At 34.8% G+C, this 26,533-nt stretch overlaps 1 protein-coding gene and 1 pseudogene across 4 annotated transcripts; one reads left to right on the forward strand and one right to left on the reverse strand.

The window, feature by feature from the left end:
- The first annotated feature begins 487 nt into the window (after positions 1–487).
- Positions 488–7,297, forward strand: LOC132915260 (dynein beta chain, ciliary-like). Of its 4 annotated transcripts, none has more exons than XM_060975077.1 (7): positions 488–583; positions 1,181–1,312; positions 2,553–2,728; positions 3,239–3,349; positions 3,805–3,978; positions 4,062–4,202; positions 6,941–7,297. In XM_060975077.1, the coding sequence occupies exons 3-6, from the start codon at positions 2,708–2,710 to the stop codon at positions 4,197–4,199; spliced, it is 444 nt and encodes a 147-aa protein (XP_060831060.1). In that variant the 5' UTR covers positions 488–583; positions 1,181–1,312; positions 2,553–2,707; the 3' UTR covers positions 4,200–4,202; positions 6,941–7,297. The 4 variants fall into 4 exon arrangements, with proteins under 4 accessions (XP_060831060.1, XP_060831062.1, XP_060831061.1 ...); XM_060975078.1 differs by lacking the exon at positions 488–583 and adding an exon at positions 756–874; XM_060975079.1 differs by lacking the exon at positions 4,062–4,202.
- A 973-nt stretch (positions 7,298–8,270) lies between these two features.
- LOC132915381 (U6atac minor spliceosomal RNA) lies at positions 8,271–8,333 on the reverse strand (annotated as a pseudogene).
- Positions 8,334–26,533: the final 18,200 nt, after the last annotated feature.

Here is a 26,533-nt window from a genome sequence, read left to right on the forward strand (position 1 = left end):
GTGATCTCCTCGCGTCGCGGTTCGAACGAAATGTTTCTTTCACGAATAGGGTAAAGAAAATAGACCTTCGTATGCGACAATGAGATTTATTGCAGAAATCTGACAGAGTGACGGTTACAACAACGTGGTTCGGAATGTTAGGACAGACTGCCTCGAGATGCTACGACGGACAGTTTTAGCGCTGGTTAGGAAGGTCTTTCTACCGAGGGTCTAGTCCCTTTGGAGGGGCCTTTTTAGTTATTGTTTCAACAGATATGGCACGCAGGGTGTTCGGTCTATCTTGTTACTGAGCGGATGGTTTCTTGAATGTGTGACACACGCGTTCGTTAGACGATCGCGACCGTGGTCACATACGCCTCCTTCTTGAACATTCGGCGAAAGGATCGTAGGAATACTTATGGCATATTAAGCCTGTCGACACTTACGCTTCGTCGCGATCTTGCTTATGTTTTGTCAATCTCTTGTAAACAATCTGTCAACGGTGGTACACTATGTACCGACGAAACCGTTGGAAAGTTCTTTGCTGTCGACTGCCGCTATATATCACTCTGGATTATTATTATAACATAAGCGATTTTTCAAGGTAATAATACAATTTCAATTAATTTCTTATTTGAAAAGTAAATCTTTCATTTTATAGAACTTTATAAACTCTAATAAAAAGATCTTTTATTATTCTTGAATTGGTACAAGTACATGTCAAATACGTTTTTTAATTTATTATAATATTGATCCCCATTTTCGTAAATTTATACATTGGTACAATTTCATAAAGTATTAATATACGGTTCACAAATATCTCCAAAATTGTTGATGATATATCGCTTTGCGATAGATATCAAAATCAAAATATGTCTAAAATAGCCATTTCAGAGTGTGAATTTTATTCTATTATTTCTTTTGCCTTCCCAGGACTGTACCGATTAATGCCAAATAATAAAATAAAAAATATATAACTCTATATGAAAACGTAATATTAACATTCAGAAATCCTTTAGTTATCCATTTGTGAAAAAATTCCATCAAATTATATACCCGTCGAAATTGTTGAACTTTTGTTTCAAATATTTTTCGACACCATCAGTAGCTTCAACAATTTACGACGAGATGGAATTAAAAGGCATTATAACAATTTTTCAGAAACAGTTACAAAAGAAATGAATTTACACTTTTTGTGTAGGTGAATTATACCTTGCACCAGATTTTTTGGTACCACCAAACAGTGATTATGATGCATATCATCAGTACGTCGATAACTACCTACCTGCTGAAAGTCCTGTTCTGTATGGACTTCATCCCAATGCAGAAATTGGTAAATATATATAACATTTCAAAACAACCTAATGAAACTGACATAATATCATATCGCACTACTAGAGAATAACTAATGAATACAAGTCAATGTTGCGAGATCGCTAATTCGAATCAAAGTTTATGTATTTGGCGTTGAAGCGATTAAGAATAGAAATCGAGAATTTATGAATGACGTCACAATAACTAGCCTTAGTAACTGATTGATGTTAATATTGCAACGAATAAGTCAAAACGAAAAGAAAATGAGTAACAATTGTTTGGAGAAATAATTATTTGCTTATTGTAAGACGTGAGCCTTATGCTCCCCACTGTTGCATGCGGAGCTTGAACTTATTCCGAATACATCCAAAGAATGACGATTGATCTGTTCGGGTCATATCTCACTGTCATGCCAATTTCACTGTTACCAGTGAAGGAGCAGTTTATTCATTCTGAATCTTTTGGTGTTCTCTTTCATTGCTTGACAACTTAAGATAGTAAATAGGTGCTATTTTGGTTAAACCATCTTTGGTCGTTCTCTATCGAATGATTCGAGTGCAATTTAAATCGGTGCAGTAGTTTTTAAGTTATAACCGAACGAACATAAAAGTACTTTGCATTTTATATATGCACATATGTATAAGTATATGTATACCAGAGATAGAGATGTTGGAAAATTTGAAACCTACAGAGAGGTCTTTGACTGCTAGGCTCTGTTGTTTATAGACAATGTAAGTTAGAAGTTGTAATAATTCTGGTTGTAATAATTGCGTAATGCAATTAATTTTTATCTGAGAAAGACATGTCTATGTTTCGGACTGAATTCTTAAAAACTGACTGTTAATAATGATTAAATTGTTTAACAATTACACTATTATACAAAAGAAAACAATATCGGCATCTTTTATATATATTTGTATATAAATAAATGGTTGCTGTGTCTTTTTCCCATTTATATTAGAGTCTATGTATAAAGAAATTTATTTTCAATACGTTGAATAACTTTTGCTGTCATATACTACGCACAAGCATTTATTTCTCATAATAATCCAACAGGCACAAATAGAAATTTTACACGTACATTATTTGACGAATTTTCGAAATAGTCCAATAAAAAAAATTCTAATTTGTCCTTAGAACCCATAAATTGATGAATTCGTAATATAATGTCAAATAGACAATTTAGTCAATTCTCGATTTCACATAAAGACTTTTCCTGAAATTGATACACTGAAGAATTTATTTTATACATTTATTAGGGTTTTTAACACAAACTGTGGAAAATTTGTTTAAAACGTTATTGGGTATACTAACAAGAACTGCCAGCGATACAACAAGCGGAGATATTTCGAAAGAAGACAAAATAAAAGGACAAATAGAAGACTTATTGGACAAACTACCAGAAGAATTTAACATGCTAGAACTTTATAGCAAGGTACTCACTGTCTCGCTCTACTACTAATTTTAATGAATTACTTAATAAATCTAAATTTAAAATGAATAGAAATTAATAATCAGGAAACCGGAAATTTCTAAAGGAGCGTTCAGACGATCAATATTTATTATCAATGCTATTGTTAATATATAAGGTTCTCAATATTGTATTGACAATGTACAGAGTATTTAATTTTGGAAAACTAAGGCCAAACAGCGGTTGTAGGGGATATATGTATACACTCATACAGAAAAGTTATTCAGTACTGATATTTAAAACATCTCAAGCTCATAAAAATCGTTGCAGCATTTAATTGGATAATTAACTGCGTTCGACGCGTATACACGACATTGCTTGATTTTAATTACGCACCCAGTAAGGGATTTTGAGAACTAAATTCCGCGGTTAACTGGTTAAGATCGAAGATAGACCGAGGAACGAAATTGGGTACAGAAAGTCGGATCTCGCAACAATTTTCGTCTCCAATGAAATCTTTGTTAAATTTCCTAGGTGGAAGATCGTACACCATTTGTCACAGTAGCTTTACAAGAGTGCGAACGAATGAATCTACTGTGTGAAGAACTTAGAAGATCCCTGCAAGAATTAGAATTAGGCTTAAAAGTAATGACAAATTTTTATGTATTTTTACATCTTTGCTGTATACTTTTTTTACGCAAATGCTACATGGTCTCTAGTGTTTCTTACGTGTGTTTCTGGAACCTAACTTCCAAATTGTACGTTATATAAAATACTTTTAAATATATCATAAAGTAAGAAATCATTGTAGAATTATACCATACTATGAGTGCAATGACAAAGCGACATTCTCCTATGATTCTTCCATCATCATTCAATCAATTAGAAAATGATCAACTTAAAACTATTGCAATGTGACATTAAATTCGAAATTGTTTATATTTAATGTAACTGCTTATGGAAAAAAATATAATTTTTTAAATTAATTAATGATAGATGAAGGAAGTTTCATAATCTTTTGAATTTTCAAACTTTAAATACTGCTTTGTAATATAATGCCAGACATAATAAAGTTAATTAGTGATCTTGTTTTTCGATAGGGAGAATTAACTATTAATCCTGAGATGGAAGATCTACAAAATTATATAATGATGGATGCTGTTCCGCCGTCTTGGACAAAAAGAGCTTACCCTTCAGAATTAGGATTAAACAGTTGGTTCACGGATATGTTGTATCGAATAAATGAATTATCTAATTGGACTGCAGATTTTAACGTAAACATTTACTTATTTTTTACTATTATTGTAACTTTTATTATTGTATAAAACAATGCACTATTAATATCGAAATGTTTCAGTTTGTGAAATTGATAATTGAATTCGTGGCAAATTTTCATGCCTGGAATTCAACTCAAACTGATAAAATAAACATAGGAAAATTGAATGAGCGACAGAATAAAACTTCGTTCAACGCACACGATTGTTTCTACGCATAAAAAGTGAAATTTTAATACCTCGTATACCTTTCTGGTATAAAAATACTGTAAAAGAGTGCTGAAATCTATTCAACTAAAATAAGTTTAGATGTGAACTGATATGAATCAAAGTGTTTTCATCTTAAGATAATTAATCTGTAGACAATTTGTAGTATATAGAATATGAATCTGCCTGAACTGAATCCAAAATAGTTGGATAGAGTTTGTGTAAATTCATATTAATTGAGAACATCGCTCCAATCTATTAAAATACCTTTCATTAAGAAAAAATAGAAATTATAAAATTTAACATTTTCAAGCAGCTTTATTTCTTCGCATACTCGCCTTCAGTATCCTGTATTTTATGCCCTTTAGCTAAATTTGGTAAACAATCTTTTGCTTGAACTGTATTCGAATCCTCGAGAAGGTGACAGACGTAACGAATAGTAACGAATTTTCTTTCACGCGATATTAACGGGTCATTAATATTGTGTACCAAACGCAGAATTTCCCGTTTCTGCCAATTAACATTATAATCTAAAGAATCTTACAACATTATTATTCAACTTTATTGCAATCTTATTATGCTCATCTATTAATCTGTTCTAATAACATAACGAATCATTATGTAGTTACCAGCGTCGGTATGGCTAGGTGGTTTTTTCAATCCTCAATCATTTCTAACTGCAATTATGCAACAAACCGCACGCAGAAATGAATGGCCATTGGACAAAATGTGTTTATATTGCGAAGTACTGAGAAAAACCAAAGAAGAAGTCACGTAATTATTGAAAACATTACTCCGTCATTCCTTCAAATCCTTTATTTTTATCGTTTATTTTTATTTCTCCTTGTTGTATGATCTTAATCGAGGATACTTATCGCACACGTATAATGGCGGAAAAAAGTATTTGTACATACGTATTCTTATTTTTCAATGAACCCTTCTTTTGGCAGAATCTACATTTTATTTTCGCAGCATCAATTCTTTGTAGTCGTTTGAGAGTACTATTATATATATATATATATATATATATATATATATATATATATATATTATTATATTATATATCACTTAATACTATTAAATGACACGAAGATCAGTGCGGACGAGATGGAGAGTATGAAGAGGCACACGCGCGTACAAACACGCACACAGACTTAGATCGTTGGTTCATTTATAGTATTTTATATAATATAGATTGTATATAATGTAAATAGTATATGTACACTCACTTTTTCTTATTTGTTAATTTCATTTTATTATTAAGTTGGTATGATTTTTTGAGATCGCGATGTAAACTTGCGAGGACTTATATGCTTAAACGAAAGAGAGAGTGGAGTTCGTAATCGCGAAAACGAGCAACGAAGTATTGTCTGAACTAGAAGTCATGTCACCCCATAAGGGAAGCAATAAATGATGGCATTAGATTTAATATATATGAATCTAATTAACTAGTAGCTCTGTAAATGCTCTAATAAGTACAATGATGTACAAATATTTTTTATAGCTACTGACTGTGCGAAGTATCTTCTTATATATATATATATATATATATATATATGTCGGGTTAACTTTATGATTAGGGGCGTGTAACGAATCTTCATTTGGATTAGACATTGTTATTACGCAATAGAGAAGATATCTACTAGTACAAATATAATTATTACAGAATTTTACAAGTAACCGTGATAGTTAGATACTAGAAATAATAATGACAATGATCTTAGGTTCAATAACGAATCCGCGGTCAAGGGGATAACGAATATACTTTCTTCCAAAGCCTAATTCGGACTCTTTGCTAAAAACGTGAAATATCCACTGATCGTAAAGACATTGTTTTACTCGTTGATGAGATCGCACGAGAATGTTTCTTTCCGTCACAGTGAGACTCCAGCGGAAAACTATGATGACGTGGGTCTCAGAGTACGAGATAATCGGATTCGTCGAGGACAACCCTCGTTCAGAAAGTGAAGAAAATGGACGTTGCTGTTAATTGTTCGATTTCTATGTTGGCGTTAAAAGAAAGATGCTAGCCGCCCTTGAGAGAAAGTTGCTAGCGGGAAGCGTCATTCGTGAGAAAAGCAGATTTCCCGTATCTTCTCGTAGTAGGTGGTGGACTTAAGGACTGTCAGAGTAAAGACTGTTTGTCCGCTTGAAGGACCTTAACTAAATCCTAAGATTCATAACGGGCCCTCAGACTAGCTGAACATGTTCTGTGGAGATGCATCGATATCTGGGAATCATCGTGCCCGAAGAATAGGTTCTGTGTGTGGCGAGCCCCGGGGCAAAGAACATTGGAATGTTTACTGTCAAGTGTCCCTACAACTATTTCTTTTTAAGGAGAGCTATACGATTATTCTATACCTCTATTAGATAAAACGTTCATCCGGTGACCGCGGTTACGTTCGGCGACTATTTGTCGCCTCGAACCCAAGTTCATTATCGCGAGTCTCGGACCATTATAATCGGGTTAACTTATAAAGATTAAATTATTGGGGATTTTCCAAAGAATTCTAGAGGGAAGGCCCGGTGTCTTTTCATCTTCGACATATATATGTATACATGTGTATATGCAAATATTTTAAAGTATTAATAAATAAACATATCATAACTGTGTTTTTAAATATTTTTAATATTTTATTTCAAGTGCATTTATTTAAATAAATTCACTAGTTTTCATCATTAACAAAATTCAGTTACAATTTATATAAATCTTATTCCAGAGAGTAATAATAGATTTTTCACTAAAACTTTACAGATCAGCACCAAGAGAAGGCGCATATATAAACGGATTGTACATGGAAGGTGCACGGTGGGACGTTCAAGCAGGATGTATCATGGACTCTCGATTTAAAGAATTGTTTCCATTATTACCAATAATGTATATTAGGGCGATTACACAGGACAAACAAGATTTAAAGAATATGTATGAATGCCCTGTGTATAAAACACGATCACGAGGTCCTACTTACGTGTGGACGTTCAATTTAAGAACTAAGGAGAGAGCTAGTAAGTGGATTCTTGGTGGAGTGGCAATTCTATTACAAATCTAATTTTATAAATTAAATTATGGTCTAAATATGCAATTAAAATAAAGATTTTCGAAATTGACAAAGAGTGTTCGTATCATTTTTCAAAACACAGTATTATTTTATGCAAGATAATACTTATGTAAAAGAAGAGATACAGCGCTCCTCTACGCACGATTACAATTTATTTCTCTATTTTAGATTTCTTTACAATTTACAAAAACATTAATTCGTACACATATTTTGTAACAAAAGGATTGTATGATCGCGAATTTGAAATTAAGTTTTTAAATTAAAAAGGTGGAATTATTACAATTTTATAAAAAAGAGTTGTATATTTGCAATATTAGAAACACTTTGCATACGTCAAAAATTGTTGGTACCAGTCCTTATCATTTTTTGAACCAATATTTTTTGCTTTCATAAAATAGATCAGTCTATGAAGAACCAATATTTACAATCTTTGGATAACCACCACGCTGCAACAAACCAAATTTAAAATCTTAATCTACTACTACACATTATAAGTCATATATATATAAATGTCAGCACATACTGTCTTCCTTGATATGCTATAACTGTCCATAACTTTTGCTTTTATTTAGATATTTTTTCATATATTTTTTATGAAAATACTTTGGGGAAAAGCAGCAATGAGCCATATAACCAAAATCGAAACAATGCGAGCCAAAATCCTTAGAACGATAGTAAACGCCCCATGGTACGTTAGAAACGAGGACATACGGAAAGACCTGTGAATACCAACGGTCAAGGAGGAGATTACCAGACTCGCAAGAAGGTACAGAGAAAGAATAGAAACACACCCGAACCAGCTGGCAGCGGAAACGAACAACACAACAAACATCGCAAGAAAACTAAAAAGGAAACACCCAATAGACCTCATAAAAGATATAACCTAGCAAACACGAAGATGGTACCCCGCTAGGGGTAGTCGTCCACATGCTATATTTTATTTTTATTTTTTCTTTTCCCAATAATTAAGATATAATACTTTACCAAATGTCCTTCAGGACAAATTGTAAAAACCCAAATAAACTAAAAAAGAAATGTGTTCCATCCTTAGCTAGGGAAGTGCTAAACATCTCTCCTTTCATACTACAGAAAAGTTTTTTTTTTTTTTAACGTGGAGGAAATCTTCATAGACACCTTCTCACCACTCTGCGGAGAGGCTCTGAACACAGGTTGCAGTAGCCGAAGGTAGTGCCGGATTCTTACCGGCTAAAACCTCCACCTATGGTCGGGTGGCTGTGTTTAAACACATTTTTGTGAGTGACCGTTGGCCCTTGGTGCTTAAATACGCAAAGACTTACGTTGTGTCGTTGCATATACTTCTTGAGTCATATCGAGTTTTTTCCACCCTTTGTGCAAATATATCCACCAGGGCGAGGATTTGAACTCACGACGCATCCGTATTTATAATTAATATGCCTGTTACGAGCGTAGCAGGGAGCCCCACAACAAAAGTCGACCTACATCGCGTTCAAGCATACTCAACCGCCTTAGTAAACAATTATTATTCAGCTTCGTATTAAATATTTATTACCATGTAAAAGCAGTTGAAATACGTAATATAAAGGTGATTAAAAAAAATTAGAATTGTATGAGAATTATAATAAGTCAAGATATTGAATATCAAAATGAAAAAGTGTCTGTATGAAAGATGATCGTAAATCGACGAATTATGCGATAAAATACAGAAAGCAGTCAATTCATCATCAGAAGAATCGCATTCCGTTGGTGTGTTACTGCTTGCTGTTGCAATCATATTTACTTATTGCCTGGTTATTCGTAATATTATCGGCTACTTTCACGGACAGAAAAAAACGCCGGGTACCACACCTACCAGCTCAAAACTGACAAAAGCTATAAAGCAGTTATCAGAGGGCTACACCCAAGAACAAACACAAACAACATATGCGACGAACTAGCCAAAATCGGACACCAGGAAAGAGCAATAAACAACATAACGAGATTTGATACCAAACAACCACTACCGCTGTTCCTAATAGAACTAGAACCGAACAAAAACAACAAGGAAATCTATGACATTAAACAAATCTTAAACACAATAATCACAATTGAACCACCCAGACAAAAAAAAGACATACCTCAGTGCATGCGGTGCCAACAATATGGGCACACAAAAAATTACTGCAACAGAAACCCGGTGTGCGTCAAATGCGCAGGAAAGCACCTGACAACTTACTGCCCATATACGGGTAAAATAAACGAGGTAAAGTGCTACAACTGCAACGGAAACCACCCAGCCAGCTACAAAGGCTGCCCAGCCAGAAAAATACTCCAACTTAAATTGTTTCCGCCGCTTAGAAGCAGGACATATAACTACCACCACACACAACAAGACAGGGCAGAAGCTGAGACACCAATTAAAGTACAGTACGTAATGAACAACAACCACAACAATATCAACACCACTGGCAGTCGAAGCTACGCGCAAGCAACCAAGGAAGTAACACCCGTAGCCAACCAAACCACAACAACAACACCAACGACGCTACAGAAATAAAAGAACTATTAAAACAATCCATCAAAAGCACCGACATGTTAACAAGAACGATAAGCGAACTAAACGAAGCATTCAAGCAGCAATCATTACAAATCACAGCTATGATACAACTGATAACAACCATGCTAAGCAAAAAGTAAAAACGGACATACTAAAAATAGCTGCCTGGAACTCTAACGGTCTACAACAAAGGGCCATTGAAACCAAAGCATTCCTATACCACAACAGCATAGACATACTACTCGTATCGGAGACGCATTTCACAACAAAAAGCTACACAAAAATACCGCACTATACCATATACGATACCAAGCACCCCTCAGGAAAAGCACACGGAGGAACCGCAGTGATAATAAGAAACGACATTAAACACCACCTACACAGCCAAGTTAGTAAAGAACACATACAAGCAACTACCGTTACCGTACAAACTAGCAGCAACCGTCTACAGCTGTCAGCAGTATATGCACCACCGCGACACAAAATTACAGCACAAATGTGGGAAGAATACTTCCAACAACTAGGCGACAAGTTTATCGCAGCAGGAGACTACAACTCAAAGCACACAACATGGGGATCAAGAATCACTACACCTCGAGGCAGAACCCTGGAAAAACACATCAGGAAAAACAATCTCAATATATTATCCACAGGAAGACCGACATACTGGCCGACAGACCTGAGCAAAATCCCTGACCTACTCGACTTTGCAGTCACAAAGGGATTAAACGGAAATAAAATAAATATAGCATCCAGCCTCGAGCTTAGCTCCGACCATACACCCATAATAATAACATACAGAAACAAGCCAATACTCTACAACAACTCAGAGACGCTATGCAACAAATCCACTAATTGGCAAACCTTCAAAGAAATAATTGAAAGCAAAATCAACTGCAATATCCCACTGAAAACGCCCCAACACATCGAACAAGCTGTAACAACACTTACAAAAACTATACAAGAGGCAGCACGGGCAACCACAAAACCAGCAACTACCACTAGACAAACAAAACAAATCCCATCAGACATCCTCGAAAAAATTAGAGATAAAAGAAAAGCGAAAGCAAAATGGCAAAAACATAGAACAAAAGAAAACAAAAAACACCTAAACAAACTCGCAAAGGAAATAAAAAACGAAATAAAAGAGCACAACAACAACGAATTCACAAAGTTCATAGAGTCACTATCTGCACACGAGAACTACAACTACTCACTATGGAAAGCCACAAAAAAAATAAAGAAGGCGATAAAACCAGCCCCAGCAATCAGAAAAGCAGACAACACATGGGCAAGAAGCAACGAAGAGCAAGCCGAAGAATTTTCCATCCACCTATGCAACACATTTACACCACACAACATCAATAACAGCAACCACAATAGCCATACGGACGACGACGCGATAGCCACTAGCACTGCAATCGACAAGCAATACACCATACCCAAAACAACAGCACAAGAAATAAGAAACATAATAGAAAAAACAAAAAACAACAAAGCACCAGGAATCGATCTAATCAATGGCAAAATATTGAAAAACCTCCCTCCAAAAGCGATACGGTTAATTACAATAATATTCAATGCAATACTAAGAATACAATATTATCCTGCATTATGGAAACAGGCACAAATCATAATGTTACCCAAACCAGGCAAAGACCCACATGAAGCAACATCCTACAGACCAATATCACTACTCCCCGTGCTCTCCAAAATACTAGAAAAAGTAATATACGCCCGACTAAAACCAATAATAGAGAAGGAAAAACTAATACCAGACCATCAATTTGGATTCAGAAATAAACACTCCACCATAGAACAAATGCACAGGCTTGTCAACGAAATAATACACACAATAGAAAACAAACAATATTGTACAGCCCTATTCATGGACATAGAGAAAGCTTTCGATAAAATAAATCACGAAAGCCTAATACAAACAATCAAGAAACAATTCCCGGAAAAAATATACCAAATAATAAAATCATACATAAGCAACAGAACCTTCACAGTAAAAATCAAGGACGCACACTCCGAAGCAAAAGACATCAAAGCAGGTGTTCCACAAGGAAGCGTCCTAGGACCCATACTATACACATTATACACGGCCAACATTCCAACAACTACCAATAGCAAAATACTGACATTCGCGGACGACACAGCCGTGCTAGTCAGGCACACTAACCCTGTAACAGCAGCCACAATACTACAAGAGCACATCACAAAAATAGAAAAGTGGCTACAGGACAAACAAATCAAAGCTAACCCTAACAAATGCAACCACATTACATTCACATTGAGAAAACAGATAACACCAAACATCTTCCTGAACGGCACGCAAATAACACAAACAAGGCAAGTCAAATACCTTGGACTTCACATAGATACACATTTCACATGGAAACAGCACATCAAATCAATAATAGACAAGATACAGATAGCAAGGAGACAAATGCACTGGCTAACAAGCCGAAAATCCAAACTAAGCACAGAAAACAAACTGAAAATATACAAAATAATCATAAAGCCAATCTGGACATACGGAATTCCACTATGGGGAACAGCAGCAATGAGCCATATAAACAAAATAGAAACAATCCAAGCCAAAATCCTTAGAACAATGGTAAACGCCCCGTGGTACGTTAGAAACGAGGACATAAGGAAAGACCTCGGAATACCAACGGTCAAGGAGGAGATTACCAGATTCGCAACAAGATACAGAACAAGAATAGAAACACACCCGAACCATCTGGCAGCTGAAACGTGCAAAACAACAAACATCGCAAGAAGACTAAAAAGGAAACACCCAATAGACCTCATAAAAGATATAACTTAGAAAAAAAAAACGAAGCTGGCACCCCGCTGGGGCTAGCCGCCCACATGCTACATTATTTTTTATTTATATTTTTTTCTTCACCAACAAGATATAACACTTTACCAAATGTCCGCAAGGACAAATTGTAAAATAACCAAAATAAAATAAAAAAAAAAAAAAAAAAAAAAAAACTTTCACGGACTGTAAGCAAGTCTCGTTCTTCGCGTAAATAAGCATTTAAAAGGACATATAATTTATCATTAAATTTGCTCAACTGTGAACGGGATCAAATAAAGAAGAACCTTCATTTTGCGTTGCTGCACAATAAACAGTATTGTAGCATCATTTCCTAACCAGGTAGCTGTACGCCACATGTACATTTGAAAATTCTCAACATTCTTTACATTTTATAGTGCCTTTTAAATCGGCGACGGTTTGTACAATTCAGCATATATGCGAATAACTGTTTGGGAATGGTATTCAAAATATACAATATTTATTATACAACATTATGTTTCTCCTTGATGATTCTCCTACTTGAAGATTATTTTTCTTCGAGCTTTCAATGTTTTGAACACTGTTTAGTAAGCAGGATTTTTTTAAATGAGATTATATATTTTTTTGTATTCCCATCGATGCGTTCTCTCATTATTTATAAAAAAGGCAGTACTGAACATGGATCAGAGAACAACTGGAATAAGAACATTTCAATTGTAATTTCGTAAGACTTACTGTACATGTGTTATTGTTATTGTTATCATTATTCATATCGTCGAATGAAATCAAAAAGATTTTCGCCATTGGTAATGATTATTGGTAATCAAAATAAGACTTCCGTCATCTAGAATGGTTATCGATAACCAAAAAAGAATTCCTGTCATCAATATTGGTTACTTATAACCAAAATCATTTTAGCAACGATTAATTCTTACATCACAATTTTTAAAAACTGGACTGTAATAGCTATCATCTCTGGTTTTCTTAGAAAGAACAACCTTGGAAGAAAAAGATGAATCATCGTGTTGGACCAATTAGTTTTGTCCTTACACAATTCTTTGGTTTGGCAGGTTTAACTAACATATTAACATATTCAAAGTAAACGAAGCACTTACTACTTATTCGTTCCTTTAAAAACACATGTTAAAGAGATCAATCAACTGATATCTACCATTACCTTTATAACTTTTTAAAATTCAATATCATACTATAGACTCTTAATTTCCATCTAAAGTTTTATCTATATTCTTTATTTTCTTGTTATGAGATATCTGTTAAAGACAGATGTTTTCACAGTTTTATAGTAGGTTAGCATAATCTCAGCTATCGTAAATAATAATTTGATGGAATTTTACGTACGACGGGACAAAATTGACGTTAAAAGACATTAAAGGAAATTTCAAGGTACAGTTTGAACTTGTGGGTTCTTTTATATCTATTATTTGAGAATGTTGCCTGCGAGAGTGAGGTCCATTGTAATAGCAGCACATCGAATCAATTTCTTGTTGGCATTTTTGTTACTGGAAACTGACTGCTGTGTCTCCTGGTGTGTTCTCTTCTATGCTTTTACTTTCTTTACTACTATCTGCCCTTTCGTTTCTGTTCGCCAGGTCTGACGGAGAGTCACGTTTCTGCGTCTTTAAGGAGACCAGGATTGTTTTTTTTTTTTTTTTCATCGTAAAATATATTTTTTTTTTTTTATTTTATTTTGGTTATTTTACAATTTGTCCTTGCGGACATTTGGTAAAGTGTTATATCTTGTTGGTGAAGAAAAAAAAAATATAAATAAAAAATAATATAGCATGAAACCAGGATTGTGTAACTAAGAAGGTCCGTGGTCGATTTTAGTAATAGTATTTTTCTTTTCGTTTCTCCTTTCACTGTGTCTATCTTCTTTCCTTCTCTTATTTCCTTGATTGTTTTTATGGTGAGCATTTATCAGTTTATTATTTATTTAGCACTTTTCGTTATTGAATATTACAATATAAATTGACATACAATTATGTAGGAGGATAAAAAAGATACGTAAAATCTTGCCTGGCTTCGTTATGAAGAAAATGGATTGTGAAGTTGAGTAAAGAGAATTTCATAATTGATTTTCACGAAAACAAAGCGGAAAATGTCATTATACATTTTCTACTTCATTTTCACCGCGCGCAGGGAATCATCGCTCTTCGGTTTGTGTCACAATTTTCGGCACATGTATTTTTGCATTCTTTCAAACGACATACGTATGTATAATACTTGTACATTCTCTAATTGCGAATATTGAATACATGTAACATTATCGAAAAATATAAACAAAGCAATATATAAGTAAGTACATATGAGAGAATGAAACAACGTATGGTGACTATCGTTTAATGCTAAAAAGATACTTTCTTCGTGTATACCATCATAGCTTATTAACACTTAGTCAACCGCGCGCACCAGAGCGAGGTATACGCTTCTTTGTCTACCGCACCCGCACAAGCCAACCAGTACACTGTTCACCGTGCATTTTTGCAAGTAACAAGGATTAATATTCACTAATACTTGAAAAATAAAGGAGTCTAGAAATTATTCAACTGGTCAATTACATTTTACGGTAATGATTTTTTTTAACGATTTCACATATTGTTTATACAAAATACCAAATTAAAAGTATGTATTAAAAGTATAAAAAAGATATAGGTAAAATTAAAAACATTAAACTTGACTAAAGATAAATGACACGACTTGAACGTGAAGTTAAAAATTCATAATGCATTTTAATATTTTTTTACAGTGTGATATCGTTGCACTGTAACTTTATTTAGTCATAACTGATAGTGTAACTTTTTAATTAACTGTATGACCACTAAATTGGTGTATTTTATTACATATTGTACTTTATAAAAGCGGAAGTAGAGTTGCAATCAATTGGGAATAATTCCAGGTAAACAATAGCTGATAATAACGATAACAACAAAAAAGAAAACGCGTTGCTAAAGTCAAAAAGGGAGATCACTCCCTTCGGTCATTCAGCGATGTTCTCTTCACAGAGAGATCTGCCCGTTCTGTTGGATAAGTGTTAAAAAAAGTAAAAAAGCCAACACCACACGGAGTTCCCAAGCGGTCACCCATCTAAGTACTACCCGTGCCCGGCGCTGCTTGACTTTCGTGATCGGACGAGAACGAGTATTTTTTTTTTTTTTTTTTAAATAGTTTATTTAGCCAATATTTGATTTTTTTGTACATTTTTGAGATTCACAATAAACAATGAATTGAGTATAGTGTGTTTAGGCAAAAGTACCGATACGCGTCGGTACGACGTAGCCATGGTCTAATATGTGTCGTGGATTTTCGGTTTTTGCGTTTATTTTTTTGTTTTTTTGGGTTTAAGTCGCATTGGTGCGTGATTTTTGTGTATTCTTGTGTGTGTTGTATTTTGTCCTGAAACTTGGCCGCAAAACAGGACTCCTCGGTGTATTACTTTTATGCGTTGAGGGATTTTGGGGGGGGATGAGAGGGAAGGGGAGGGGGTGTTAAATTATATTATTTACAATGATTATAGTATTTACATATTTACAGTTCTTACATCTAGGTTATACGGTGGTAGGAATGGTTTTTTTTTTTTTTTGTCGAATTGGTAGTTTTCACTTATATTTTCTTATGGGTTTGGAATCCACCAATATTTTTTTGTGTTTCTTCTGTGTTTGTCTTTAGTGTCTTTTTGGGGGAGGGAGGACGAGAACGAGTATTCTCAACGCGGTATGGGCGTTGGCTGAGGTAGTCAGTTTTGTTATTTCATGTTATTGAATAGACAAAAATATAAAAAAACGTGCATGTATGTACGAGGATAAATGGTATTTTTAGATGTGTATTCAAATGTATAATATTTTTCCTGTCTTCGTTTCCCAGATAATGGATTGTGATGTTCCGTCATGTAGATACGCGTATACTTAAAAAGAATAGCGTGTCAAGTGGACGGAACTTCATAAATGATTTTCTGGAAAACCAAGTCTTCTGCTAGGTCTTCGCGTCTGCTAGGCATATGTCCAGGTATGAGCATCCTTTTGGGTCAGAGGATAGCTCGGAGCTGTAAAGGTTTCTTTTGTAGTGTGTGCTTTCATTGTCTAGCCAGTTTCTAATGAAGTTACCTCTCGCGTTGTTTAGTTGGTTTTTCCAGATTGATATGTTTTGCATTAAGCTCGCCCGCTATTATATAATAGTTGCTCCGTTTATTGAGCTGTAATTCTAAATTAAATATTATTTATTACATTACATATTATTGTCGCTAAATTCTTTCTGGTTTCCGTAGGTTGCGTAAGTTGCGGCGATGAGTAAGTTTTCCCTATTGTTTATTTTTATTTTTATGTTCACCGTTTCCAGGATTTTTAAACTTGTTTTTTTGTCGTTTTGAATTTTTTTGAACTTGAGAGGGTTTTTCATGAGGATTGCCGTTCCTCTTCCTTGGTTAGCGTTCGGTCTGTCGTGTCTTATCATGGAACAGTTTTTGAAGAATACTTTGTGTCTTTTGTTCAATTTTGTTTCTGAGATGAGTACGATGTCGGGGGTTACTTTGTTTATTAGAGTTAGTATACTGTATCTTTTTTGGTATCTGTATCTTGTTTGTTGGTTTGGTGGGTTTTGGTTAATTGACATCTGCGATATCTAAGGAGTTAAAGATGATGCTGAACCTGTCTTCGTGCGATGATATTGTATTTTTTAATTCGTTAAGTTGTTTTTGTTGTTGGTTTAGTGCTTGGATGATACTTTTTTTAAAGTCTTCGAAAGCGTTTAATATTATTTGTTGGGGGATGAACTCGGTTGTACTTGGGCTTTGGTTTGCCCGCGGATCTAGTTTTGAGTTTATTGTGTGTGGAGAGTTTTCGATTTTCTGTTTTGGCCTTGCTTGTTGTTTGACTACGTCCGAGAACTTTAGTTCTGGGGTGTATTTTCGGCTTATCTGGTCCAATCGCTTAATTTTTGTTTCTTTGTCTTTATTAATTTTTTCTGATAGTTTTTGGCGCAGCTCTATGATTTTGGGGCACCCCTTGTATGACGCGGGGTGTTCGTAGTTTTTGCAGTTGACGCAGAATATTTTATCCTTGGTGATTGCGTCTTCTTTTTTTATTTTGCACTCGCCTGGGCCATGGGGCTCAGTGCGTTTTACACAGCGGTAAATTAGGTTGCAGTTTTGCGCTGAGTGGCCTATTCGTCGGCGTTTGTGGCATTGAGTAACGCCGTTTTTTCTTATTTTTTCCCACGTTATTTTGTAGAAGTTTAGTCTACTTATTTTTAGTAATTTCCCGACGTTGCTATTGGGGAATACTTGTACTATGTAGATTGGGAGCAGTCTGTTATTTTCCCTTGATTTTCTTGTCGAGTAGCGCGACACTTTCGTGAACTGTATGTCGTCTATTTGTAATGCTTGTAAGTCGTCTAGTATTTCTGCCTCTGTGAAGTTAATGTCTAGTCCTTTTAATAGGTACGTGTGTTGTTTTTGTGATTTGGGTGTGTATCTGTAAAATGTTGTGTTGGTTGTGATCAGTATTTCTTTTGCTTTGATGTAGTCGTTTAGATTATGCAAGTATAGTGCGTGTTTGCCCGCGTGTATTCTATTGATGTCGTGTCTTGTATAAGAGCTACGGTGTCTTTTGGGTCCTGGAGAGTTATGTTGATTGGTGGGGGCCTGTTACCTTTAGCGGGTGAGTGGGCGTCCGGTTGTTCCTCTGTAGGGTGGCTGGTGGGCTGTTCATGATGTGCTTGTTCCCTTGGTGACATTGTCGATGGGAGTTGCTCTTCTGATTTGACCGGATGAGTAGGTTGTTCTTGGGGTATCGTCGGCTTCCTAGGTGGGGCGGGGGGATGTTTATCCGTGTGTCGTTTGCTTTATCTCGAGTGTGTGGTGTTCCCACCAGGGACGTAGTCCTCCTGCTTGCTTTGTTTCGCATTTCTTCGTTCTTCCTTCTTATCATTTCCACGATCGAAATTCGAATTCCGTTGGTGTGTTACTGCTTGCTGTTGCAATCATATTTACTTATTGCCTGGTTATTCGTAATATTATCGGCTACTTTCACGGACTGTAAGCAAGTCTCGTTCTTCGCGTAAATAAGCATTTAAAAGGACATATAATTTATCATTAAATTTGCTCAACTGTGAACGGGATCAAATAAAGAAGAACCTTCATTTTGCGTTGCTGCACAATAAACAGTATTGTAGCATCATTTCCTAACCAGGTAGCTGTACGCCACATGTACATTTGAAAATTCTCAACATTCTTTACATTTTATAGTGCCTTTTAAATCGGCGACGGTTTGTACAATTCAGCATATATGCGAATAACTGTTTGGGAATGGTATTCAAAATATACAATATTTATTATACAACATTATGTTTCTCCTTGATGATTCTCCTACTTGAAGATTATTTTTCTTCGAGCTTTCAATGTTTTGAACACTGTTTAGTAAGCAGGATTTTTTTAAATGAGATTATATATTTTTTTGTATTCCCATCGATGCGTTCTCTCATTATTTATAAAAAAGGCAGTACTGAACATGGATCAGAGAACAACTGGAATAAGAACATTTCAATTGTAATTTCGTAAGACTTACTGTACATGTGTTATTGTTATTGTTATCATTATTCATATCGTCGAATGAAATCAAAAAGATTTTCGCCATTGGTAATGATTATTGGTAATCAAAATAAGACTTCCGTCATCTAGAATGGTTATCGATAACCAAAAAAGAATTCCTGTCATCAATATTGGTTACTTATAACCAAAATCATTTTAGCAACGATTAATTCTTACATCACAATTTTTAAAAACTGGACTGTAATAGCTATCATCTCTGGTTTTCTTAGAAAGAACAACCTTGGAAGAAAAAGATGAATCATCGTGTTGGACCAATTAGTTTTGTCCTTACACAATTCTTTGGTTTGGCAGGTTTAACTAACATATTAACATATTCAAAGTAAACGAAGCACTTACTACTTATTCGTTCCTTTAAAAACACATGTTAAAGAGATCAATCAACTGATATCTACCATTACCTTTATAACTTTTTAAAATTCAATATCATACTGTAGACTCTTAATTTCCATCTAAAGTTTTATCTATATTCTTTATTTTCTTGTTATGAGATATCTGTTAAAGACAGATGTTTTCACAGTTTTATAGTAGGTTAGCATAATCTCAGCTATCGTAAATAATAATTTGATGGAATTTTACGTACGACGGGACAAAATTGACGTTAAAAGACATTAAAGGAAATTTCAAGGTACAGTTTGAACTTGTGGGTTCTTTTATATCTATTATTTGAGAATGTTGCCTGCGAGAGTGAGGTCCATTGTAATAGCAGCACATCGAATCAATTTCTTGTTGGCATTTTTGTTACTGGAAACTGACTGCTGTGTCTCCTGGTGTGTTCTCTTCTATGCTTTTACTTTCTTTACTACTATCTGCCCTTTCGTTTCTGTTCGCCAGGTCTGACGGAGAGTCACGTTTCTGCGTCTTTAAGGAGACCAGGATTGTTTTTTTTTTTTTTTTTTCATCGTAAAATATATTTTTTTTTTTTATTTTATTTTGGTTATTTTACAATTTGTCCTTGCGGACATTTGGTAAAGTGTTATATCTTGTTGGTGAAGAAAAAAAAAATATAAATAAAAAATAATATAGCATGAAACCAGGATTGTGTAGCTAAGAAGGTCCGTGGTCGATTTTAGTAATAGTATTTTTCTTTTCGTTTCTCCTTTCACTGTGTCTATCTTCTTTCCTTCTCTTATTTCCTTGATTGTTTTTATGGTGAGCATTTATCAGTTTATTATTTATTTAGCACTTTTCGTTATTGAATATTACAATATAAATTGACATACAATTATGTAGGAGGATAAAAAAGATACGTAAAATCTTGCCTGGCTTCGTTATGAAGAAAATGGATTGTGAAGTTGAGTAAAGAGAATTTCATAATTGATTTTCACGAAAACAAAGCGGAAAATGTCATTATACATTTTCTACTTCATTTTCACCGCGCGCAGGGAATCATCGCTCTTCGGTTTGTGTCACAATTTTCGGCACATGTATTTTTGCATTCTTTCAAACGACATACGTATGTATAATACTTGTACATTCTCTAATTGCGAATATTGAATACATGTAACATTATCGAAAAATATAAACAAAGCAATATATAAGTAAGTACATATGAGAGAATGAAACAACGTATGGTGACTATCGTTTAATGCTAAAAAGATACTTTCTTCGTGTATACCATCATAGCTTATTAACACTTAGTCAACCGCGCGCACCAGAGCGAGGTATACGCTTCTTTGTCTACCGCACCCGCACAAGCCAACCAGTACACTGTTCACCGTGCATTTTTGCAAGTAACAAGGATTAATATTCACTAATACTTGAAAAATAAAGGAGTCTAGAAATTATTCAACTGGTCAATTACATTTTACGGTAATGATTTTTTTTAACGATTTCACATATTGTTTATACAAAATACCAAATTAAAAGTATGTATTAAAAGTATAAAAAAGATATAGGTAAAATTAAAAACATTAAACTTGACTAAAGATAAATGACACGACTTGAACGTGAAGTTAAAAATTCATAATGCATTTTAATATTTTTTTACAGTGTGATATCGTTGCACTGTAACTTTATTTAGTCATAACTGATAGTGTAACTTTTTAATTAACTGTATGACCACTAAATTGGTGTATTTTATTACATATTGTACTTTATAAAAGCGGAAGTAGAGTTGCAATCAATTGGGAATAATTCCAGGTAAACAATAGCTGATAATAACGATAACAACAAAAAAGAAAACGCGTTGCTAAAGTCAAAAAGGGAGATCACTCCCTTCGGTCATTCAGCGATGTTCTCTTCACAGAGAGATCTGCCCGTTCTGTTGGATAAGTGTTAAAAAAAGTAAAAAAGCCAACACCACACGGAGTTCCCAAGCGGTCACCCATCTAAGTACTACCCGTGCCCGGCGCTGCTTGACTTTCGTGATCGGACGAGAACGAGTATTTTTTTTTTTTTTTTTTAAATAGTTTATTTAGCCAATATTTGATTTTTTTGTACGTTTTTGAGATTCACAATAAACAATGAATTGAGTATAGTGTGTTTAGGCAAAAGTACCGATACGCGTCGGTACGACGTAGCCATGGTCTAATATGTGTCGTGGATTTTCGGTTTTTGCGTTTATTTTTTTGTTTTTTTGGGTTTAAGTCGCATTGGTGCGTGATTTTTGTGTATTCTTGTGTGTGTTGTATTTTGTCCTGAAACTTGGCCGCAAAACAGGACTCCTCGGTGTATTACTTTTATGCGTTGAGGGATTTTGGGGGGGGATGAGAGGGAAGGGGAGGGGGTGTTAAATTATATTATTTACAATGATTATAGTATTTACATATTTACAGTTCTTACATCTAGGTTATACGGTGGTAGGAATGGTTTTTTTTTTTTTTTTGTCGAATTGGTAGTTTTCACTTATATTTTCTTATGGGTTTGGAATCCACCAATATTTTTTTGTGTTTCTTCTGTGTTTGTCTTTAGTGTCTTTTTGGGGGAGGGAGGACGAGAACGAGTATTCTCAACGCGGTATGGGCGTTGGCTGAGGTAGTCAGTTTTGTTATTTCATGTTATTGAATAGACAAAAATATAAAAAAACGTGCATGTATGTACGAGGATAAATGGTATTTTTAGATGTGTATTCAAATGTATAATATTTTTCCTGTCTTCGTTTCCCAGATAATGGATTGTGATGTTCCGTCATGTAGATACGCGTATACTTAAAAAGAATAGCGTGTCAAGTGGACGGAACTTCATAAATGATTTTCTGGAAAACCAAGTCTTCTGCTAGGTCTTCGCGTCTGCTAGGCATATGTCCAGGTATGAGCATCCTTTTGGGTCAGAGGATAGCTCGGAGCTGTAAAGGTTTCTTTTGTAGTGTGTGCTTTCATTGTCTAGCCAGTTTCTAATGAAGTTACCTCTCGCGTTGTTTAGTTGGTTTTTCCAGATTGATATGTTTTGCATTAAGCTCGCCCGCTATTATATAATAGTTGCTCCGTTTATTGAGCTGTAATTCTAAATTAAATATTATTTATTACATTACATATTATTGTCGCTAAATTCTTTCTGGTTTCCGTAGGTTGCGTAAGTTGCGGCGATGAGTAAGTTTTCCCTATTGTTTATTTTTATTTTTATGTTCACCGTTTCCAGGATTTTGAAACTTGTTATTTTGTCGTTTTGAATTTTTTTGAACTTGAGAGGGTTTTTCATGAGGATTGCCGTTCCTCTTCCTTGGTTAGCGTTCGGTCTGTCGTGTCTTATCATGGAACAGTTTTTGAAGAATACTTTGTGTCTTTTGTTCAATTTTGTTTCTGAGATGAGTACGATGTCGGGGGTTACTTTGTTTATTAGAGTTAGTATACTGTATCTTTTTTGGTATCTGTATCTTGTTTGTTGGTTTGGTGGGTTTTGGTTAATTGACATCTGCGATATCTAAGGAGTTAAAGATGATGCTGAACCTGTCTTCGTGCGATGATATTGTATTTTTTAATTCGTTAAGTTGTTTTTGTTGTTGGTTTAGTGCTTGGATGATACTTTTTTTAAAGTCTTCGAAAGCGTTTAATATTATTTGTTGGGGGATGAACTCGGTTGTACTTGGGCTTTGGTTTGCCCGCGGATCTAGTTTTGAGTTTATTGTGTGTGGAGAGTTTTCGATTTTCTGTTTTGGCCTTGCTTGTTGTTTGACTACGTCCGAGAACTTTAGTTCTGGGGTGTATTTTCGGCTTATCTGGTCCAATCGCTTAATTTTTGTTTCTTTGTCTTTATTAATTTTTTCTGATAGTTTTTGGCGCAGCTCTATGATTTTGGGGCACCCCTTGTATGACGCGGGGTGTTCGTAGTTTTTGCAGTTGACGCAGAATATTTTATCCTTGGTGATTGCGTCGTCTTTTTTTATTTTGCACTCGCCTGGGCCATGGGGCTCAGTGCGTTTTACACAGCGGTAAATTAGGTTGCAGTTTTGCGCTGAGTGGCCTATTCGTCGGCGTTTGTGGCATTGAGTAACGCCGTTTTTTCTTATTTTTTCCCACGTTATTTTGTAGAAGTTTAGTCTACTTATTTTTAGTAATTTCCCGACGTTGCTATTGGGGAATACTTGTACTATGTAGATTGGGAGCAGTCTGTTATTTTCCCTTGATTTTCTTGTCGAGTAGCGCGACACTTTCGTGAACTGTATGTCGTCTATTTGTAATGCTTGTAAGTCGTCTAGTATTTCTGCCTCTGTGAAGTTAATGTCTAGTCCTTTTAATAGGTACGTGTGTTGTTTTTGTGATTTGGGTGTGTATCTGTAAAATGTTGTGTTGGTTGTGATCAGTATTTCTTTTGCTTTGATGTAGTCGTTTAGATTATGCAAGTATAGTGCGTGTTTGCCCGCGTGTATTCTATTGATGTCGTGTCTTGTATAAGAGCTACGGTGTCTTTTGAGTCCTGGAGAGTTATGTTGATTGGTGGGAGCCTGTTACCTTTAGCGGGTGAGTGGGCGTCCGGTTGTTCCTCTGTAGGGTGGCTGGTGGGCTGTTCATGATGTGCTTGTTCCCTTGGTGACATTGTCGATGGGAGTTGCTCTTCTGATTTGACCGGATGAGTAGATTGTTCTTGGGGTATCGTCGGCTTCCTAGGTGGGGCGGGGGGATGTTTATCCGTGTGTCGTTTGCTTTATCTCGAGTGTGTGGTGTTCCCACCAGGGACGTAGTCCTCCTGCTTGCTTTGTTTCGCATTTCTTCGTTCTTCCTTCTTATCATTTCCACGATCGAAATTCGAATTCCGTTGGTGTGTTACTGCTTGCTGTTGCAATCATATTTACTTATTGCCTGGTTATTCGTAATATTATCGGCTACTTTCACGGACTGTAAGCAAGTCTCGTTCTTCGCGTAAATAAGCATTTAAAAGGACATATAATTTATCATTAAATTTGCTCAACTGTGAACGGGATCAAATAAAGAAGAACCTTCATTTTGCGTTGCTGCACAATAAACAGTATTGTAGCATCATTTCCTAACCAGGTAGCTGTACGCCACATGTACATTTGAAAATTCTCAACATTCTTTACATTTTATAGTGCCTTTTAAATCGGCGACGGTTTGTACAATTCAGCATATATGCGAATAACTGTTTGGGAATGGTATTCAAAATATACAATATTTATTATACAACATTATGTTTCTCCTTGATGATTCTCCTACTTGAAGATTATTTTTCTTCGAGCTTTCAATGTTTTGAACACTGTTTAGTAAGCAGGATTTTTTTAAATGAGATTATATATTTTTTTGTATTCCCATCGATGCGTTCTCTCATTATTTATAAAAAAGGCAGTACTGAACATGGATCAGAGAACAACTGGAATAAGAACATTTCAATTGTAATTTCGTAAGACTTACTGTACATGTGTTATTGTTATTGTTATCATTATTCATATCGTCGAATGAAATCAAAAAGATTTTCGCCATTGGTAATGATTATTGGTAATCAAAATAAGACTTCCGTCATCTAGAATGGTTATCGATAACCAAAAAAGAATTCCTGTCATCAATATTGGTTACTTATAACCAAAATCATTTTAGCAACGATTAATTCTTACATCACAATTTTTAAAAACTGGACTGTAATAGCTATCATCTCTGGTTTTCTTAGAAAGAACAACCTTGGAAGAAAAAGATGAATCATCGTGTTGGACCAATTAGTTTTGTCCTTACACAATTCTTTGGTTTGGCAGGTTTAACTAACATATTAACATATTCAAAGTAAACGAAGCACTTACTACTTATTCGTTCCTTTAAAAACACATGTTAAAGAGATCAATCAACTGATATCTACCATTACCTTTATAACTTTTTAAAATTCAATATCATACTATAGACTCTTAATTTCCATCTAAAGTTTTATCTATATTCTTTATTTTCTTGTTATGAGATATCTGTTAAAGACAGATGTTTTCACAGTTTTATAGTAGGTTAGCATAATCTCAGCTATCGTAAATAATAATTTGATGGAATTTTACGTACGACGGGACAAAATTGACGTTAAAAGACATTAAAGGAAATTTCAAGGTACAGTTTGAACTTGTGGGTTCTTTTATATCTATTATTTGAGAATGTTGCCTGCGAGAGTGAGGTCCATTGTAATAGCAGCACATCGAATCAATTTCTTGTTGGCATTTTTGTTACTGGAAACTGACTGCTGTGTCTCCTGGTGTGTTCTCTTCTATGCTTTTACTTTCTTTACTACTATCTGCCCTTTCGTTTCTGTTCGCCAGGTCTGACGGAGAGTCACGTTTCTGCGTCTTTAAGGAGACCAGGATTGTTTTTTTTTTTTTTTTTTCATCGTAAAATATATTTTTTTTTTTTTATTTTATTTTGGTTATTTTACAATTTGTCCTTGCGGACATTTGGTAAAGTGTTATATCTTGTTGGTGAAGAAAAAAAAAATATAAATAAAAAATAATATAGCATGAAACCAGGATTGTGTAACTAAGAAGGTCCGTGGTCGATTTTAGTAATAGTATTTTTCTTTTCGTTTCTCCTTTCACTGTGTCTATCTTCTTTCCTTCTCTTATTTCCTTGATTGTTTTTATGGTGAGCATTTATCAGTTTATTATTTATTTAGCACTTTTCGTTATTGAATATTACAATATAAATTGACATACAATTATGTAGGAGGATAAAAAAGATACGTAAAATCTTGCCTGGCTTCGTTATGAAGAAAATGGATTGTGAAGTTGAGTAAAGAGAATTTCATAATTGATTTTCACGAAAACAAAGCGGAAAATGTCATTATACATTTTCTACTTCATTTTCACCGCGCGCAGGGAATCATCGCTCTTCGGTTTGTGTCACAATTTTCGGCACATGTATTTTTGCATTCTTTCAAACGACATACGTATGTATAATACTTGTACATTCTCTAATTGCGAATATTGA

Source organism: Bombus pascuorum, chromosome 16 (genome assembly GCF_905332965.1).
Source record: "Bombus pascuorum chromosome 16, iyBomPasc1.1, whole genome shotgun sequence".
NCBI classification, from domain to species: domain Eukaryota; kingdom Metazoa; phylum Arthropoda; class Insecta; order Hymenoptera; family Apidae; genus Bombus; species Bombus pascuorum.

What these genes read in the sequence shown, in the direction of transcription:
- LOC132915260 (XM_060975077.1), top strand. Translation starts at nt 2,708, where the DNA reads ATGCTAGAACTTTATAGCAAG. An exon ending in TGCTAGAACTTTATAGCAAG is followed by an intron (nt 2,729 to 3,238) that starts GTACTCACTGTC and finishes TAAATTTCCTAG; the next exon opens with GTGGAAGATCGTACACCATT. An exon ending in ATTGGACTGCAGATTTTAAC is followed by an intron (nt 3,979 to 4,061) that starts GTAAACATTTAC and finishes GAAATGTTTCAG; the next exon opens with TTTGTGAAATTGATAATTGA.